The following is a 21637-nucleotide window of genomic DNA, read 5'->3' as shown; positions in this document are numbered from 1 at the left end:
GGCCACCTTCTACCCTGCTACTCAAGTCCCACTGTTTTGACAAAGATTGTTAAATGTTGCCTTGTAAACATCACCAGCAACTTTTCAGGGGCAGTGGGGAGGAGGAAGATTTAAGTATCTCCATTAATGTTTGCTCTGCTCTTCTGCCAGTGGTTTCTTCCCCCACAACTAGAATCTGGCCACCCAAAGAAGTGATTCAGCACTTGGTAAAGCTAGCAGGGTGGGAACTTTTTAAAACAAGCTTGGAGAGATAAAACAGTGGTTGTGAAATTTGGCTAACTATCCAAAGTCCTAGCGTCTGCTCTGGGTGTGCTGCTCTGCCACGGAGGGACCTTCAAAGCTCTAACTGACAGCAAATTGAAGGATGTGAAGAGCTGCTCCAAGAAGGAACTAGTAATAACCATTCCTGGCCACTAGAAACAGAAGCAAGGAGAGATCCAGTTTGTATGGAAATGTTTCAGCAAGAGCAGAGAGCATCTTCAGCAGGGAAGGAAAGTTTGATTCAGCAGCAAATTAAGGAGTTTGTGCTTGTATAAAGGTTCAGGAAGATAGAAACTATTTTGGTTACTGAAAGGTCCTCCAAGGCTGCTGCCAGGCAGACCTGTCACTGATCTGGAAGAACAGGCATGAAGAAGCGGATTCTCTCCTCATCCTTTTTTGTCCTGAGCCAAATGCTTCAGTACTCAGCACGGCTCAGTGCAGAGCTATGGGAACGGGCTCCACCCAGCTGTAACGCTGCAGAGGAGTTGCAGCCTTGCTTTGTATTTCTCAGGCAAGAGATGGCAATGAACTGTGGTTGCAGAGAGAGAGAAAGAAACACAGAACTCTACCTCCTGCACACGTTCATAAAACTAGCCAATCCTCTCCCAAATCACTCTTCTCACTCCCATCTCCACCCTGCTGGAGCTGCCTCTGTGGGACACTTCCAAGTAGGGGAGAGGTTGCGGCTCTCTGTTGTTGCCATTTTGGGAATGTTGTTTTATAGATTGGACTTGCTGTGGTTTGGGTGAAATGAAAGAGTTTGGCATAAAATCTCAAAAAGTCAAACAAACAGGCTCTTTTTCAGGAGCTTTTTCCACGTGTTTTTTTCCAGAGAGACTTTTTATAAATTCTTTTTAAACACAAAGTGATTTAAGGTGTCTTGTTCCTACCCACCCACCAAGTGTCAGAGGCCAGCCGATTACAGGGCACCTCTCAATGCACCCTCTTTATTATGCCCGTGGTAGGTTCAGATCCACATTTGAAGGAAAGTGAGACCCTCTGCAATGAAGAACTTGAAAAGGCTGTGAGATATCTGAAGGCACCCACCATTTCTGCACTGCAAGGACTCAGCACCAGCTCTTACTTCAAGGACCAGCTGCTTTGAAAGCTATTGCTGTCTGTAGCTATCAGCTACCTCTGCTCAGCAGAAAACCTAAAATGGTCCAATAACCCTTATCCTGCAAACTGCAGGACTGAGCTCGCTCCCAAGTTCCCTGTCTTTACTTAGTCTTCCTTAGGAAAAGATGTCAGCAAAGCCAATGGACGAGCTCCTAAGAGGCAACGACCACTGGTATCTTCCCCCGAATGGCAAGAAGGACTAAGTCAGGACAGAGCTGAAACCGGTCTTGGGGAAACAGAACTCCTCTGGGGTAGAAGCAGGACTGACACCCTGGTGGGTGGATTACAGTTTTGATGATGTACTGTTTGATGAGAAATTGTTCACTGAAATCAATGACTTCACTCTCCAAATAATATCCTGTGCCAAAGGCAAAACCCTTCACTGAACTGACTGTGCTGGCTGTTGTACAGCACTGGGGAAATACAGTTTTTAAGAGCATGGCAAAGAATGGATGTCTTAAAGATGCATTGGGGCTCCATTTAGGATCCTAACCTCTAATCTGCCCAATTAATCTGATGAAACAGATGTGAAGGAGGAAGAACAGCCAGTCTCCTAGGAATCACAGAGACATTAGAAGGATATACTTGCCAGATGTTGAATGTTTGTTATCTGGAATGCCTCCTCCCTCCCTAACCGGACTTTCTGGTTCCATTTCCATGCACCCTGAACTACACCATGCAGCAACACGCAGTTTTGAAAACACTATTCAGGCACTCAGTACTCACTTGCATTGCAGTGGCAAAAGATGGTTCTGCCAGTCAGAAAAAAAGGTGGTGATTCAGAGATCTTCCAGTTGACAGAGCTGCTTTGCAGCTCTGTGCTTTGGTCCCTGCACTGTCTGGGAGAGGAATGTGCAGTGTCACTGCTCCAGTCACACTGCTAGCAGCCTAATGACGCTGGGAAGGACATTCCTTGAGGCTGTTTCTTTGGAAAAAAACTGCTTTAGGGGGGAATCCCTGCAATGCTGGTGCCCTGTGCTCCACTTTATCCTAATGGCTCTCACTAGTATCAGGGAAGGGCACTGGGATGAATTAACTTAGTCAAATTAAGGCAGGCGGGAGCAGGGGTGAAGGAAGGAGATAAAATCTAGGACAACATACCCAGCCGTGGGATATGTGCCAGGCCTGGGGGAGAGTCCTCTGAGGGGAAGGAACAGTCTCAAAGGGTAAACAGAGGAGGACAATCCTGTCTTGACCTTATGGGGGCAGTCTGGGTGCAATCACAGTCACCACTCATAAGTTCCCCCTGGGATATTTAAGATGGGGAAAACAAAACAGCAGAAGTGAGCTGGACTGTAAAAGGACAGGCTGAAACATAAGATACTGGAACCTGTTATTTCTTCAACGCTCTTCTTTATTTTGCAGGGAACCTAGAAGTCCAGCAGGGGCTAAGTAATCCCAAACATACACACCAATGACACAAGAAATCCTGTTCCGAGATGGAGCAAATAATAACCAGTTTTGAAAAAAGGATTTTCTGGGAAAAGGCAAGGGAAATACAAAACAGCACCCTGCTTTAAAAATATAAATGAGATGTCACTCATTTGAAATGCACGGGCTACAACTGCTGAAAAGGAGTGAGAGATCAGAGTCCCATTCCAGCCCCACACAGTAAGAAGACATCAAATAAGAAATGGTACATGAGATACCATTCACTATCACCAAGCTAATCACACAAAATCTAGCCTCCTCCCTGCTCAACATGCCCTTAAAGACCTAGCCTTGGAAATTCAATACTAGCAGAACTGTGCCTTGTTGGGATGTAATGCAGTTGGTGGTTTTTGAGAACTGTACCCACTGAGTTTGTGGGACAATGCATTGTTCATTGTTTCGATATAGTTAATTGAAACTGGCATTTAATCAGCTCTCCTTTTTCAAGGAGCCTCAGTGCAACCCTTCTGCACAACACTATGTCCCACAGCATTCATAAATGGGGCATCCAATAGTCAGGCTGTGACATGTAAGTGCAACAAGGCATTGGTGGCACTCAAGCTGCATCATAATGGACTCAAGAGTGATAAAGCACCAAGATCCCAAATATTACCTCTGCACAGTCTCATTTACAACCTACCACTGAGCTGGTGAGTGTTAAGAAACATCCTGCAGGACTAAGAGGTGTTTTTCCAAATGGAATTGACGAGAATATGCTCAGCTAATGATTCTTTGATGTAGCTTCTTATATGGCATCACTGATACAAGTTTTATGGATGCAGTTGCTATAACAACGTAATGCACAGTGGTTAAATATAGCAGCTCCTATTTTCCACTCAGTTTGCTCTGCCCTAAGCAGACAAGGACTATTCTTTTCTGTTCTAGCTGGGATGAAATGGATTTGATAGCTTACTAAAGAAAAGAAGTGGTACAGTCCTTCCTCCCCCGCACAAAGACCATTCCTCTCTACCCTAAGCAAGCAAGCAAACAACAAAACCAACCGCCCCTCATTTGCTAGGCTACTGGGCAAGAGGGCTTGTTTAAAATTAAAATGTACAATGACTCATGCAAAACTAAACCACCTCAATATTACATGTGACCTCAGTGCAAACACTGTCATTTTGAAGCGCAGGAAAGAGAAGTTCTCAAATATTCCTGTCACGTAGTATTTACCATGCCTATTTCTGTAGCACCTAGTGACCAGCCAAATGCTGAGAGGGGAGTAAAGTGACCTCAATGTCACTCAAGATCTGCTCTTCCTCCTGATGTGTGTAAAGGATCCAGCCTCTCTTGGTCACAGGGAAAGTTCCTATTCTGGGGGATAAGAGAATGATGTTGCCAAATCAAGGTGACAGGGAAAGAAGCAGAGCTACAGAGGACTGCTTCCAAATCTCCCTTCTCTTCTACAGTGGGATTTTCTTGGGTTTGGGTTGGGTTTTTTTTTTCAGTCTGGAAGCCAGAACTGAAATACTCCCAGGGGAGACTGAAATCAAATAGCAATTTGTGTTCCTCTCCCATCCTGTTTTTTCTTATTTTTCCCTTGCAGAAGAACAAATCCACCCTCAAACCTTGGCATTTCACAGTTCCTCCCAGATCTGAAGCCTAGACACAAAGCAGCAGCTGGGCTCCCTGCAAGCTGTCAGGAGGAAGGCTGCTGCAAGGGGAAGGGCACATTTCTTCTGAATAGTTCCTGCTCCTTTGAACATAACCTCTGTTCCAGACACTAGAAAGAATATTTATGCCCTTAGCAGATAATACTGAGCATCTGCTCAGCTATGACCATTTCCTGAACTGTTTTGTTCCTTGAAGCTCTTCAGTAATTTGTACATCCTGAAGCAAAAAGTTGTGGGATGGGTCACACAGCCTGTTCTACCCCTGCTTTTGCAGAAAATAATCTCTTAGGTAGTGGGCACAAGTCTGTCTCCCACAGACTGGGAGCACCCAAAAGAGCTGAGGATCACTGCACCAGCCCTCTGCTTCATCCTTTCCACTTACAGCCACACTGGAGGCAGAACCCTGCAGACCTTGTTTCAAGATGGTTAATAAACACATTGCACATGATACCTGGAGGGAAGGGTTCATTTGCCTTTTTCTTGCCATGCAGCACTGGGGCCCCTGGGGCAGCAACCACTGTTTTGCAAAGCTCTGCTGAAGCCTCAGCATACGCTCCTAGCGTTGCCTGTACTAGCCGATATGTGAGAACTCATCAGGGCACTGAAAATCAGGAGAGATACAGTCACGCTCTACTTCCTCCATGGCACAAACTGAAAAATAATGAGGACAAGCAAGCCACTAAAAATAAACTTAACCTTTCAGCCGCCACAGCATCACTCCTGCCACATGCAGATGACTGGGCCACCATGCTTATTTCTGCTGATTCAGGACTGGAAGAGAGACAAGACATAAACCAGCCCTTAGTTAATGAGACCTGCTTATACTCTGGTATCCCTATCAGCATGTATCTCATCAGGCCAAGACAATGTTCTGCTGTAGGCTAAGGACTAATGCAAAGGTCTGAGTTCAAGGGGCTTGCAGATAACCAATACTTCCTAGTAAGGTACTCCAAGACAAGAAGAGGGTTAACATCCCCACTGCACACACAGGAAATCTAAAGCACCGAGGTGGGAAAGTGATGTCTGCACAGCCACAAAATGAGACAACAGTAGAGTTGTGATCAAAATAGAGTTTTCCTTAACTTTTTCATACATAATTCAGCTGCTAGCTTGGTTCTCCCTGTACCTTTTCAGGATGTAGGGAGACACCTAACAATCTGCCCTCCATTCCTATTTGCAGGACATACAGTGGCTGACTGAGCAAACAGAGGTCCAGGCAGCTGGAAGCTCTAGTCCCTCTGTGCCAATGGTGTGAGCATCAGTCATCAACCTCTGTTCCTCACTCACTCCTCAAATAACACTGTGCAGTGGAAATAACACTGGAAAGCATCTCCCCACTTAGCCCAAACAAACATACTGTTGGCTTTCGCTCCACCCCCTTTCTTTGTGTTAGACTATTTCAGAAGTTGCTGGGAAAAGCCATGATCCCCTCTAACACTGACTTCCAGCCATCAGAGAGCATCAAAGCCTTTCAACATCTTCCCAGAGATGCTCAGTATGTCACAGCACAGCTTCCATGGCACTGCAGCTTTCTCTAGGCAAGTGAGAAAGGCAAACCACTGTGATGCTGCTAGCAAGGAGAGTCAGAGAATTGCACAAATAATTCAGAAAACAAATGGGTGCTAAAAATACAAGATATACTTGCAAAGAATTCTTCTCATGCCTGGAAAAGGCAGGGGCAGCTCTGGAGGAGAGATCTCTAGGACACAATGAGGTCTGAATGTACAGAGGATTAAAATAAAATACAGTACCTGTCCTGCCAGCAAAATTTGGGTGATTTTAATACAAGACATTTTTGTCTAGAAACCTTCCTACATCACAGCACAGAGGTTCTCAGAACGTAAAGAATAAAGAGGGGAAGGAAGAAATTGACTTAGGAAGAGTGGTAAATAGGGACAGCTCCAGCGACAGAGCAATGTCCTTTGGTCAGAGAGGTAAATTCAGGTACCTGGAGAGGATGGCAACATCCTCTGGAACAATGGTGCAGAACTTTTCAAAACCCAACTACCACCAGCTCAGGCATCAGCTATTCACACACTCTCCTCAAACCAGAAGTGCAAAGTGATCTGTTGCATATTCTACTGGGATCAAGGACAGGAAGAGTAAAGAGGGCCCAGTTAAAGGGAGACCAGCAAAGCACCAGCAGACGGAATAACAAAGGATGCTGTACGTCATTTACAGAGCTGTGAGAGTTTCTCCAAACAGTACTGAGTCCCACAGCCTGGCACTCAGCAGTGAAGTAAATACTGCTTTTAGTTTTCTGCTTACAAACGAACATCACGTTCACCCTGTAACACCACAGTGAGGCATTCAATGAAAAGTGCACAACACTGTACCTTAAAGCAGTGTAAAGAGAAATGTGGTTAGCGTGACCACTCACTCCTCCCGCATCAAAGGTTACCACCTGCAATAAGACCACAAAACAATCATCATTTTGAAGAAGGAGATTGTGCAGTTACCAACTTTGACATCTAACACACCACTGTCCCAGCCCATTGAATCTAAAGAGTTGTTCTTGTGTTGCACAATGAGGCCTTGTGTGTGAACTCATGCTACAGGAACACAACTAAACAAACAAGACACTCTGGAACTCGATGACTACACAATGTAACAGCTTGAACAACAGAAACATGACAAATAGCATGTTCCTGCTGGCAGGATGCACTTGTTACTTATTACAGGGCCAAAAGGTTACTTTCAAAGTGGTCTGTTGCAAACTTGCTCCTGACCCAAGAGGTCCAGCTCTATGAATCAGTCACTCCTGGATTACAGGGTGAAACTATAGTTTCTTGTGCTGTGAATTAGGACATACTGCTTTAACAAGCAACACAATCACATCCTACTATCCTGACTGTAATGAGGCTTCATCACAGGATAACATAGTGATAAATAATCTGGTATGAGAATAAGCCTTTTTAAAGAATCAGCTGACTGCACTTTTTGTACAACCAAGTCAGGCTTTCTGCTGAATGAGAAGATCATATTGTTTATTGCTTCTCTGCAGGGAGAAATGGGAACTTCATAATGCAGAAGTAATGTGTGAACACAGAACTAACAAGACACTGTCCAAAGCACAGAATACCCTTGGCTCCCTGCCCTCAGACCTACCAATGATGTGTCAGGGGTGAAGCATCCACCTTAGGAGCTCACTCGGCACAGTACTGTGAGGTGGGTACTTAAAGGCTCCAGCTTCCAACTTAGAAGACAAACTGGCCATGCAAAGTGTTGAGCAGACAGGGTATGTGTGCTGGTAGGCTTTCCAGATCGTAAAAATGACAGTCCTTGGACAGTCTAAAGTTAGGTATTTGCTCTGGGAGAGGCCAGCAGCAGAGCTCTCCACAGCTCCCTTCTCTATGACCAGGAAGAAATCATAACCTCCCCACACTTCAATCAATGTCTGCTTCCTTGCCAGCGTGTTCTCTCTTCAGGGAAGGAAATCCTACTGCCTTGCTTACTCACCACAGCTCCCTTCTCAAAATGTATTTTATATGCAGGGCCTGAAGTACTGGGTTAAAGATCAAGGGAAGATCCAAAGCCGCTCTGCAACTCGCTACTCCACCCTCCAACAGGAGAGGCCCTCTCAAACACAGGGGTTATTGTGTAAAGAGGGAGAGGAAACACAGACAGTGATAAGAAATACTTAAAAACCCACAAACTCCAGACAAGCCTGCTTATAAACCCATCTACCCATTACAAGTCCAGAGTTAGACTTCCCAGTTTGCCCAGTGGCTCCCTAAGGATATCAGCTTTTTGAGTAGCTCATTTGGGAAAGACGTTAAATTCTGCAGAGCTCAGGGAATGAGCACAGCACCCTGTATTTTGCAGATAAGAAAAAGCACGCTCTGAAGCCACTCCTACCTAGAGTGGCACTTTCCTAAGATGACAACATATCACACTCACTGTGGCAGAATAAATTCCTATGCAGGTGAATAACCCTGTGAGTCTGCTAAGGGCTGGACTTGCACTAAACCTCTTTACTAAACAGGGTCAGAGAGAGGGTTTGTCTTTTCTGCTTGGTCATTTATTTTCATGTAACCTGTGCAAATATAACATTTTAAAGACTACTACTCTGCTGTCAAATGCCGTTGAAATTAGCCAATGGACTCTGAAGTCTTTTGAAACATGCATGTGCACACACATATAAATACAATTGCATTATTCTTGTTTCCTTAGGAAACCAAGCTAAAAACCGAAGGCAAGCCAAACCACACGTTTTTCCTTCTATGGAGGGTACAAGAGAACAAATCAGAAGACTGAGATAAGAGACTATAGTGAGCAGACTAAATAAGCTAATCATTGTTCTGACAAAACTGGCTCAGGCCAACTGTGGGAGCACATGGCTGGATTAGGAAATATTCTTGACATGGAAATTATGTGTTCAGAAACACCTTAGGAGGTTTTTCTTCTTGGCATCTGTTTTGAAATAGGAGCTGCTGTTCTTAGTGCTGCTGGGCTTACGTAACATCTGAACTAGCTAAAAAGATTACATGGAGTTAATTTTCAGTTGATGTTGTCTAATTTACTGTTAGGACATTTGCACCTGAATTGCCTGTGTCTTCAAATACACAAATTTGTAAGTACAATTCCCTAGGTATCTGCATACTGACCTGGCCATGGTGGCATTCACTTTATCTGCAAAGAGAACACCTTTGAAACATTTGCTCTTCACCTTTAGAGAGCCCTCTCAGCACAGAGGCTGCCTCTGAGACCGCAGTGATGTCCTGCCTATCCAGTGTGTAGTTGCTAGGTCTGCTGTCTAAATAGGGCACCGATTCTACAGAATCACTGCGGTGCTTGTGACTTAAAGCAGGCAGCAATCACATGTAAATATATTCCTCTGGCTTCAGGGATACATTTCATCGATAACCAATCTGAATTTCTTTCCCACATGCTGAAAATACTTTCACATGGGAGCATTTGCTTCTTCCACATGGTGCAGCTAGCTGGTGTGCTTGCTTTTAACGCATAACCTGAACCAGGCTGATGATGAAATCAAACAAACAATCAGTGCAGGATGAGAAAACCTGAACATCTTGAAACTGTCTGGGTTAAAAACAGGCTTAGCCAGTTCTAGGAGCAAAAGGCTGGGATAGGAAATATACTTGATGTGGAAATTATTGCTCAATGAAATCTTTAGGGCAAGAGGGAGTTCCCTCCCCACACCTGTTCTGAAATGGGAGCCGCTGCTGTTGGTGTTGCTGGGTTTTCTTCTGGGTGACCTTGGTATTCAGGAAATGGAGCTTTCACTAGTGGAAGCCAGAGCAACAGCCAAGACAAACAGGTCCAGAAATCCCTTCCGGAGGGGGGAGAGCACAGAGGAAATTGCTCAATTACTAGCAGAAGAGAAAACTCCTGAGAGGTCTGGAGTCCATGGCCCCTCTACACAGCATGTGCATTGGAGGAAAAAAAGACTCAAAGCTGTGGGTTTCCCTCACTCTTCCTGGTGTCATTCAGTGCTTCAAAGCAAGCACACATCTGCTCAAGTAGACTGGTGGGGATAGAAATGTCTCCTTCCTTTTAAAGAAGGGCCATCCCATAAAACGCCATAGCAAGCAACTTCGTTTCTAATGGCCTTCCTCTAAGCATCATTTCACAGGCCTGTCTTACACTTGCAGAAGCCAGTGATATTCAAACTCTCTTTGAGTCTCTTGTGTGTTTGGAGATGTCTCTTGTTGCTACTAAAGCAGAGAAGCTAAACATTTAAAAGAATGGACAATTGGGTGAAAATGGAAAAATCTAATTGTGATCAACACCCCAGTGTCCACTTGGTTTGAGCTGCAAATGTGTAACCCAAGGGTGTGCCACCTCTTAGAATGAAAGGGCCCAGGGGCCTCCCACTCACATACCCCAAAGCACACCTGAGGAGACCGCAACATAAGTAAGGAAGGTAGGAAAAGGGATGCCATAGTCTGTCCCAGCTCTGTTGCCTCCTCTAGCAAACTCCACATGCTGCGCTCCAAATCTGGTGTTCTGCAAAAGCACTTAAAATCCTCTACAAACATCACACATTCAAATGCTCTGGATTTTTAGGAGTGTAAGGGATGAGATCCAAAACATGAGCTGAACTCACCCTCTCAAATATAAGCTCCAACCTGAATGCCATTTGTGGAAGGATCTGGCTTTCTATGCTGATTTGGAGCTGACCCAAGACAATGGGACTCTTCAACAACAGTTGTATAGATGATGTTTTCATCACTCCATAGCAGAAAGCAGCTTGTAAGAACATGGTATTGCTGAATTCTGGTCTTGGCACTGTGTTTTCCCAAAACAGTCTGAATGTCACCTCCCAATCCAAGATCTGCTATCACCAAACCTTAGATCCTGAAGTGTAGGATTTCATAATCTAGAGCCGGCCTGGGGCTCACAATACTACGTAACTTATTTTTTTACAGGCCGAATACTTTCTAACATGGATTGAGACAGACTAGCCTTGGCTGCCTTTCCCAGCAATACTGGCTTTTGCTTATAAATTCAGCAGGCAGGAAATAATTTCCAGTCTATAAATTAGTTTTGGCTTTGAGTACACTGATCGTTAATTTCTGCGTCTGCACTATTTAATGTAGACCTTGGATGAAATATGTCCCTGTAGCTCTCAAAAAGATTGAGTTACTCACGAACTTCCAGGGCAATTGAGGAAATGAGTAACCATGCAATGGAACAAAACTACGCATACCATGGTGTGCCTCCTTGCCTTGCAAGCTTTACTTTCAGGCATGGTGGAATTGCAGCTTGCTTCTCCACTGCCAGATGACACATACATTCAGTAAATAAAATATATCATTGTCTATGCTATGACTATGGGGAGAATTGGGGAAAGTTGTCCCACTGGGATAGCTAAACCAATACATGTCCTCCCATCACATTAACTCCATTGAGTTAAGTCTCCTGCGTTTGAAACCCTGTTAGCTTATGTTTTGACAAGGCTCTTTTAAAAGGTTAAGCCACTTCTATCAATTTCACCACTCCTGTCAGTTTACTTTTCAAGGCAAGGCCATTATCTCAGGACAGCAGAGATGCTCTAAGAGTGTCTAATGGATAGCAAGCTCTGAAGTTTTAAAATGCAGTGTGTTCAGCAAAGGTAATTTGGCAAGGTTCTTGGCAAACTAGGTCTGCTCAAATGAATGGTATTATAGCAAACATCTGAAACCCATGTGATTACTTGGGACATTTAAAATAATGTAAGTTTACCGAGCAGTTCATTACTACCATCCCTGAGAAGGTGCTTCAGTTGCCTTTAGTACTGTTTTGCTACAGTAATTTGTCCTCCCTGCTGCTCAGGGAAGTGCTGAGGGGAAACACAGTGGGCCCTGCCACAGTGTTCCTTATTATTACCACTACACCCGGCACCCGCAGCACAGCGGGGAGAGTTCTAGTGCCTGTGCATGTTTCTTGCTTTGAAAACCCCACACTTTATTTTTCAGCTCATGCTATGTTAGTGGCAGACTCCTGCCTCCTCCAGCACAAACACCTTGAGTTTAATTTTCTCTGAGGCAAAGACCTAATCCTTTCTAATCATCTAGAGGAGTTCCAGGGTTTTGAGAATTTCTACTGGGCTTCTGGTGCACTTGCCCTAGTGCCCATGAGAGTCACAAACATGCAATACAAATCCTCTTGTGCTTGGAGCTTTCAGAATAGATTAAAACATATCTATTCATGGGGCCAAAAGGCACAAAAAGAGTCCAGGAAAACTGTATTTGTCTCTGTGCACAGCAATGAATTTCATGGAAAATTAGCCTCAGAATCAATACAAAGTTGGATGCATGATGCTGGTTTTTCTGTGCTCATGGGGCTTTCATGCTACAGGAGATGTGGTTTCTTGTTTTGTGAATTGCTGAAAGGCTTTAAGAGTTTTGTGATTTTGCTGCTCATCAGTGTGTGACAGTGACATGCCTGATCACAGCAAGGTTCAACAGAAAAGAACAGAACACAACCTTTTCCATGCTTAGGCCTTTATTCCTATTCTGTGGGAAAGAAACCCCAAATGATACCAGTGCTAGGAAATCTCACCGGTTTAATATTCTTCAATCACGACCTATAACCCTGCTAATCTAGCTCTGTAACAGAGGCCTGCCAACGTACTTCAAATCTAAGCCTAAATGTAAGCCTAAACCCCAGAAGGGCTCTCTTCATCAACGAAACCTAGCAACAGGGACAAAATGGTTGCTTTAAAATGTAGAAAACATTTGAGGAGTTAGTAAAGCAAAATTCCTCCACTGTCCATTTTCCACTAGGAAGCAAAGAAAGATCTCAAGAGAGAAAAGATACAGCCAAACTATATCATCATCCTTTTCCATCTTTTTCAGTGGAGCAATTCTATTTGTTCTGAACTTTTAGCAATTGTCTGAAGTGTTTGAAAAAGAATCAGAATGACCATGTCTTACTTGTCAAGACATAAGAGCCGTACAAATACTCACAAAAAGTCTTAAACTACAAAATGCAAAATTGCTCTCAGGTATCATTTTAGACCTGAAATTCAGCTGGTCTCATTCAGAGGGTCTTCTACAATTAATGAACCCCAAGATCTACTACAGTGAAACTTAAAGAGTTCCAACAGAGTTTGCAGTTTTTAACCAATTTGAAGCTTTTACTTCAGTGAAGGCTGGTGACACTACAACCCAGAAGTGGCTTCATAAGATCTAGCTAGAGAAATGGATAAACTTTATACAGCAAATATTTCAAAATGACTAAATATACTCTCCCCCTGTCCTCGGATATTTCACAGAGATCCGGAAGCAAAATCCTAACTTTAAAGACTTCAAAGAAAGCTTTCAGAGGGAAGGAAAAGGCCTAGAACACTAGCCCAAAAGTAACATGGAAATTGCCTATGCTGTAGAAAGTGTCACATTACCAGGTTGATGTTATTGGCTTCTATATGCTTTAGCACAAAGGCAGAGAGGAGCTGTGCGTCCCATTCAACAGCAGGATTATCCAGAAGATCCCTGAAAATGAGAAGTGCAATTAGTCACTTCACTGCTGAGAACTTTGTAAAGACCACGCTAGAGAAGAGGTATCTTCTTATCAGAGAAAGAAATAAAGATAAATTTATTTACCGTCTAAAACCACTGAACCTTACTTAAGAGTCTTACAAGCTTGTATATTGGAGGGTTGAAAGAGAAACAGCAGTTCCAACACCTCTTCATAGATTTGCCAAAGTCTCCCTTTCTTCTTACCATTAATGCAGACTTGCTGACTGCTTTTCTTCAAGCACATCTATTTTGTTCTGTGATTCTTGTTCTCTAATAATCCTGATCAAATTTCTCTCTCTTTATTTAAACCCCCTTTTAAAACACATTTTTCTGAAAGACTTTCCAATCATAAATTACTGGTGGATTAAATACAAAAAGTAACAAGCAAACTCACTCTCATTTATACAGGAATAACACATTAACCTCAACCAGTGGACAACACTCATAATTACATTGCATGGATTTGACAGTAGTTCTTCATCTGTTTATTTTAAGCCTTGCATACCAACTGGGTATGCAAAGCATACTGTGACCGAATACTCTGCCTCTGTATTTTAGATTGCAGGCTTCTAGGGGCGGGGACCATGAGCCAAATGCAAAATAACACCAGACAGCCGAGAGAATGATAACATATTTACACAACTGAGAGCTGAATTTGACCCCCCAGTCATTATGCTTGAATGATGCCAAGAAAACATTGCTTGCAAAGTTAAAAAGGTTATTAGTAACAATAGGATAACACACAGCTGTTAAAGACCAATAATGACATGTTAAACTTGTCTTTTTCTCAGACCTTTTTCCTCCTATGACCGTCTGATAATTGCTGTGAGGCTGTTTAGCACAGAAGTGACTACACAGCCTTCTCACAGACCCATGGGTTTGGATCTGAGTTGATCCAGCTGTTTGCTGCAGAGAGCAGGGGTGCTACCTCGCAACACTCTTCAGGCCCTGCTGACTCCCCAGACAGCAAAGACTGTAACATCTGCAACAGAACAACAGGAAAACGTCTCCTGGCACATTCCAAAGTAAAGCTCAGCCTAGGTCTTCATCAGATGTCTTCTGGCCACAAATTTTCCCACTGCTGTCAACAGTAGTAATAGTAGTAGAAGGAAGAGCCTAAAGTACACACTGACCATTAGCATTTTATCCATCGTGTTACATACTCCTGTTCAGCACAGGCCAAAACAATGTACTATTAGAAACCCCAGCAACAAGGGAAGGCGTTTCTACATTAGCGTACACGTTCTAGCTATGGTCCCTGTAGTGGTATTACCAACAACAGAAATTCTTTTTGTTGTTTGCAATTCCCTCTTGTACAGACAGCATCTTTGCCTGATGTGTACAAAACATTCAAATTTCCGCATAGGAAAGATTTTTCAGTACATCTGGTGGCTGTCTCATCAACTTAACAAACCTGCAGCTCATCTGCTCAAGACAAAAACTTTCAGATACCATGTTTGAAGTGGCCCTGTTGACCCTGAAGGTATTACAAGTCCCACCATGTCACAGCAAGCTTTAAATGGAGCACATTTAAAAAATATGCTTCAACTAAAACATCCCCAGCAACATGCATACTGAGCAGAGTCTAAGTGCAAGTCTAACAGTGCTTCAGTTGTTTGAACGGTACCTCTGAGGTTATGTCAAGACTTAATCTGATTAATATTAAGTAGTAAATTAGTCAAAAAGAGATTCTTCACTGGCCACTTACAATGCAAATATCATTCCCCTTTTTGGACAGGGGTTAAATGAAGCTGTGGAGGAAGTGAAGAGTCTCATTAAAACAGGAGGGGTGCTCCAACAGTGAGAAGTTAGGAAAAAAAAAAAAAAAAAAGCAGGGCTTGGAATTTATGATGTCCAGGAGGCTTTGGTATCATAGCCACTGCATCAGCTTTATTGGGCTGTCTCCAAAAAGGCTGCCGGGTAGTGGAGCAGGTTTTAACTAGTTTAGACAGATAAAGATCACCCTGGTCCAATGGAAATGAACAGCTGGAGGCAAGGGTTTAGAATCCCTGGAAACAAAACAATCTGAAGGCATGAGCAAATTAACTCCATGAACACTGAACTGATTAAGCTGGAATATTATGCAAAAAATTCTGCTTCTACCCACTTACAGCTGCTCATGGAGAGACCACTCACTCCCAGTAAGGAAAAGGAATTCTTTTTCTTACATAGTATCTGTCAGGATTTGTCAGGCACCAAAGACAGAGAAGCTTATCTTGCCAAGCAGGACACGCATGTACATAAGCACATTTATAACTCATTAATAGCCATGATGGCCCACTGAAGCGTTCTTAGCTCATTCTGCAAACATGCAAAGCAACACACAACTTAAATGACATGCCCAAAGTCACTCAGAGAAGTCAGTAGCAGGACTGGCAATACATTAATCTAGATTTCTCCTGGAAATTACTTTTTTAATTTTTTTTGGTAAGAGTTTGCATAATATTTTGAAAAGCCAAAAATTCGAGCATTCCCATGATAGTAGGGACCCAAGAGAAAGCATGAGACTGATAACTTTCTGCCTGTGCTCTGGATATCAATAATTGGGTATGGATAAGAATGAAAAGGCGACTAAAGAAAACCAAGTTCATATACACCATAGAGAAATACACACAAGATACATTCTTACAGGAGGTCTCTAAATGCCCTAGGAACTTTGTAGGAGCATATAGACTTTGAAAACTGCTGTAGTTCACAAAATCATATATTTGGTACAAAAAAAATTTCCTAATATCATAAATCAGTCCTCACCAAACCTGAGAAATCCACTGGCTTGCTGCGCTATTGAAATAAGTTGCATTCATTGTGTTTTTACTTTCAGGACTTCATACCAGAAACATTCAGCATTTAAATGGTTAACTCCACAGTGCCTTTCTGGCTAAGGCTGATAATGCCTCCCAGCTCAAGGTCGAAGGGCTGGAATAAAGGACTATAAAGGAGTGAAAATTAGCACATTCCCTGGAGCAGACTGGAGCATGTCCCAGGAGACAGGGACCCCTCACCCACTCTCCCTGTCTTCTGCCCCAGAGAGCTCCTTGTTGCTGCTGTCAGTCACTGCCACAGATCAGGATATAAATCCTGCGCTTGAGGCCTCCCAGGTCACGCTGCTGGGAAGGGTTGAGGAGTTTGGTCACTTGGCCTCACTTCCACCGAACTAGAACTATTACAGTCTGGAACTGATGTTTGTGGGCATTCCACATAACTGATACTGAATGCTGCCTGGATGCAGGCCTTGTTGACCTGGGAAAAATAGGGAGATGCATAAAAGACAAAAAAAATATTTTTAATGGAATAATGCTCCAGAAATGTTTTCCCAGCTATTTTCAGTGAAAGCCATGCTGTGCACTGTACAGGGAATTTACAGCTGTGCCAAGGGATCTACAGACTGAAGAGAGAGAGAAATGGAGAATTATGGTGTTGCAGTTGCTGCAGTACAGAGTAGTGCCTGTCTCTGCTCACTGATTTCCAATGAACTGGTTATGGGAAACATGTTCTGAAAAGAAAAACCTGTACTTTTCAATTTATCCATCCCTTGTTGGTAGTGAGAACCAGACAGGACCCCTGGTTTTCTCCTTATCACCTCCATGCTTTCCTCCTTGCCAAGCTGAGCAGACAGAGCAGACACTGGCTCCTGCAGCTCCCCTTCCCAAGGTTTGCATAGGAAGAATACCGTGGATGTCCCAGATATCCTGGCCCAGGCACCAGAGAGCTACAAGGGGGCCACAGAAAATCACATCAGCATGTTAAACCAAAATTCAACCTTGAGCAGATCTTGCCCAGTAGTCTTACAGCTGGCTGAATGAAAGAAATGTTAAAAATCACTGCCTGATGCCAGCTCCTCTCCAGGCCCCCTCTTGCCTGCTGTGGGCTGTGGAGCGTAGCTCCTCTTGTGCCTCAGCCTTGGCCATTAAAAAACTGTGCATGTTGCCAGTTATACTAGGGTCATCTTTCTAGGAACATTTGTGCTCAAGATGGATAGTTTCCTGTCATTTGGAAGGTCTCTGTTGGCCAAGACAGAGATTTAAAAAACTTCACAGATACATATTGCCAAGTTACACCCTTCTTACACGATATACTGCTCAATCCTTGGCCAATTTTCCACTGCTCATCTTCCACAGATCTTTTAGCAACAGCCAGTGCATTTATATGGACAATCTTCCTTCAAAGCCTTCCATGGAATTTATTCTGCTCATGAACAAAGTTCTCATGACTGCTCTAAAGGTTAAACTAAACAGTTAGTCTACATGATGTCTACGTGGCTTAACCAACAGCAATTGGGCCGTCCTATATGAAACACTTGCAGTTAGAATAACCTTGAGATCTGTCCTTCCTGAAACGTGTTGAATCGGAGAGTCCTCAGGCCCCTCGAAGCACTATGAAGCAGTGCCTCTTGTTATGTGAGTTACCCCGACGGGACTGGCAAGCACCCCTTCTGCCTTGACATGAAGCCTTTACAGGTGGCAAATAGGGAAGGGAGCGGAGTGACAATATGGTTCCTTCTAGAAGATGTTCAGGTCTCCATCAATATATTCTGAGACACCAGAGCAAAATTCTCAAGATACTCATGTGATTTTTCTACTACATACCAAAAGGTTCAAGATGAAAAAGCTTTCCCATTTCTTATTGCCTTTTTATCCTGCAGCATAACCTTAATCAATCCAAGGCTAGGGACCAGGAAACATTTTTGCATATTTTTTCCTCCTTATCCCTCCTCTCCCCAATGAATGATTCTACATTAAATCATCACAAAGGTCGGTAGATTGATGGTGGATTACATAGGAAACAGGTGAACTGCTGCGCACTAAGTTCCCAGCTGAGAACAATGACCGCAATGTGTTTGTTGGAACAAAGGATGCCCTTTGTATAAAGTTAACTGTATGAAATGAACATCTGGGCAACTGAAACTGGATCAAAAAGCAAAAGATCCCACAGAACAAAATGACGTGAGTGCACAATTAGTGAAAAAGCCATGTGATGACTAGCGGCAATCAGTGACCTTTATATCATAGCATAACACTAATTGAAAAAACTGTGTAAACAGAAATTATTTCATGGTCTCTAAAGTAAAGCAGAGAATTTTTATTTTTGAGATTATGCTAAGATAAGACAGGCTAGCCCTAGATCTTAAAGCAGAGCCTCTAAATCCTTACATTCATAACTACTCATAAATTTCTCTTCCTATAATGGCCAATTACAGACAGGAGGGAAATGTTAATGTTAGGTTGCATGTACATCTCTGATTCAATTGAAAAAAAACCATTTAGACAAACGATCAGCATCTTGCAACATCATGTAATACAGGGAACAGATGCTGTGTGCTTATTGGAATGTGACAATCTACAATTTAGGAGATAAATGGACTAAAGTAGGATGTTAATTGTCACATGAAAAGCCACCTACTACAGAGAAGCTGAAATTTTTACACCAGCAGCTTCCTCCCTCTCCTGATAGTAAAGAAACCCAAATTATTCTGAGATTTGTATTTGCAGACAGAGATTTGTATATGCAGACAGAAACATCAGAATCTTAGGTTTTGGTGTAGGTAGAGGATAAAGGAAGTGGTGAAAATGTTGACTGGAATAGCAGAAATAAAATACACTTCAAATATTTCACAAATTAAAAAAAAAAAACAGAATGGACATAATCCTTTTTCCCCATCCTTTACTTTTGTAATGTGTAAGTCTGGACCTGCTTTTTACAAATTTCAAAGGTAAATTAAGTAAGTTTAGATGCCAGGTAAGTGTTGACATCACTAATGTGGCCATACAAGGCAGAAGTCATGTGTAAAGGGACAGAACACACAGACAGCACTCCGTTCAGCTTGCTCAAAAGTCCAGGCAAGCTGTGCATCCTTCTTCACTGAGCTATGCAGAAACATCGTGCACCTCTGACAGATAATATTCCAAGTACCTCCATAACTCCCCAAAGGTAAATGGTAATTAGTTCTCTAGGGAACAAACTTTTTGACTTGGGCGTGATCATGTGTTTCTGTTTGAGAAGTAAGTATCCTTTGGGTTTAAATTCAAAGGAATTATTACAGAACACAGGGCTTGTTGTTTGCAAAGACCTATCCAAATGTCCCTGTATTCATTCATTTTTTTTTAATAAATTATTGATGATTTCTCAGCAGAGATTGATGTCTATTCACAGAGATGACACAATTGCTTATCATAATTTGAAATCTGGTATTCATTTGACGTCTGTGCCTCAGAGCCTTGTTGATAAATTACAGCACAAAGCTCTGTAGGAACAAGTTCATATTCAATGCCTTTAAACAAAAACAAATGATGGTACCTTTCAAAAACAGAAATACATAGAAACCACAGCAGCTAAAGCTAGTTTTAAAAAGTAACTTTTAAAAATTAGTTTGGAAAGGCCATCAGGCCCTGCTGCGTATGACAGGAAACAAAATTCAGCTCAACTAATTCTGAATGGATTGCTCTGATTTAGTCACAGCTTTCTTATCATCCACTCTTCACACCAGTGAAATGGAAATAATTGTATGTTCACACCTATGTAAAGAAGTTTGAGATCCTTCTAAGAAAAGTGCTATTCCAGATTCTCTGATTTCCAGACCAAAATCTAAACCACACATCTTGGCAATCCAGGGTACTGGGAACTCCACAAACATGTCCTTTACTCCTGCATTGTCTTCCCATGGAATAGAGTTCAACATCTTATTCCTGACTTGAAGGTCTGGCCCAAAATATCTAAAAGACTGCGTAAAGCTCCAACATGATGAATACGGTGAACAGTTCTGCCCATATGGTGCAGAGGAACTCTGCCACAAGGGTAACGTCTTCTCAGGCAGTTAGGACTTCCTTAGGGACTGGTGCCAAACAGTGAATGGACTCCCAAACCACTTTGCTTTCAGCTGCAAATAGCAGGAATACTCCCTGGAACACACCCTTTTTAGCAGAAACACAGCAATATTTGAAGTTTTAAATGACCCAGACTCTCCAGAGCACATAAGAAAGCTGAGACGTCAAGGCCAAATGCTACTCTAATAATGGAGACCCTGTTTGCCAAACCACATGACAGGGTTTTAGGTGCATCACCTACTGGGCACCTTGCTTTGGTCACTTGGTGGGCAAGATGTCACCGTGCAACACTGCAGCTAAGGAACACGGTTTCTAGAAGAGCCACACTAGTGGAGAACAGTATTTCTGGCATATGTCTACAACTCCTCATCTGATCCTTGATCTCACACAGCAAATCTCAAGTGGCAAACATGCACTTAGTACACATCGCTGCCCCAGCACTATGCTGCAACCATGCAACCTGCAAGAGGAGAAACAAGACCTGGGAGTCTCACATGCAAGTGAGACTCATGTTATTACTGTGCTGTGCATGTTACTGTGCTGTAACACGCTCAGGAACTAGTGTGAAGAACACATCAGAACCTGTGTAGTCATCATCACTGCTTGATTAACCACACAAGGCAATGAGCACCGAACACCTCGCTGCCATGCACAGCTCTGAACTCAGCTGCCAGAGGAAGGAGGGGCCTCTAGTTCATTCACTTCAACGTACACTGAGAAGTCCTACCTTCAATTTAAGTGGAAGTCTGCAACAGGTTGTTTGCAAGAACCATGCAGTGTATCTGAATCACCGGTGTAACTGGTAGTAACAAAAATTAAGTTCAAGTCCCTAAGGAGAATTCTTTAAAAAATAAAGCAGTTCTCCCCCTTAACTTTCACCCTTAAGTTGGGTGCTGTGTTTTATGCTACTTTTTACTCCCAAGTTTCATTCATGTTTGAGCTGCATTCATTTTGCACATATTCCACATGCCAAGCCAAGGCCAGTTACAGCCCTTTGTCCCCAACAGCCATTATGTGCCCAGAATATATTACGTGCCCGTCGACTGAGTGGGGCCCACAGATTCCACACCAGTGACACATTTTCAACCAGCCATCATTTAGCCTGTTTCTAGCACAACCAGCAGTTTCCAGCACTACAGGTTGCCAGTAACAACTTGTCAAGTGCTGGGCAAGAAGCTTCCCTTTCATTTTATAGAACCTGGACTTCTGTGTGATCTGTTGGGGGCCATTAACAGAGTTCACTGAAAAGATCAGAGGCCAGACTCAGTAGTCTCACGAGATTTGGGGGTGCCATGCTGAATTATGAGTCAGCAGTTCCTCCTCTGGGTCACTGAAATGTGGTTTGGGCAGCAGACAATAGTGCAGTGTGAAATGAAGTCAATTCCGCTCACATCTTGGAGAGGTATGCAGGAAAGCAGACCAGTAA

General features: G+C 43.0%; 1 protein-coding gene across 2 annotated transcripts in view; it reads right to left on the bottom strand.

Moving 5' to 3' along the window:
• PIGL (phosphatidylinositol glycan anchor biosynthesis class L) overlaps positions 1-21637 on the bottom strand; it is a 62001-nt gene that overhangs the window by 8614 nt on the left and 31750 nt on the right. For both annotated transcript variants that reach the window (XM_055795160.1, XM_055795159.1), the window contains exons 3-4: positions 13273-13363; positions 6761-6828 (exon numbers count right to left, since the gene is read on the bottom strand). In XM_055795160.1, the coding sequence (XP_055651135.1) occupies positions 6761-6828; positions 13273-13363 (159 nt within the window). The remainder of the gene's footprint in view (positions 1-6760; positions 6829-13272; positions 13364-21637) is intronic.

Source organism: Falco peregrinus, chromosome 2, assembly GCF_023634155.1.
Source record: "Falco peregrinus isolate bFalPer1 chromosome 2, bFalPer1.pri, whole genome shotgun sequence".
NCBI lineage: Eukaryota > Metazoa > Chordata > Aves > Falconiformes > Falconidae > Falco > Falco peregrinus.
This window is presented reverse-complemented; position numbering and strand designations above follow the sequence as displayed.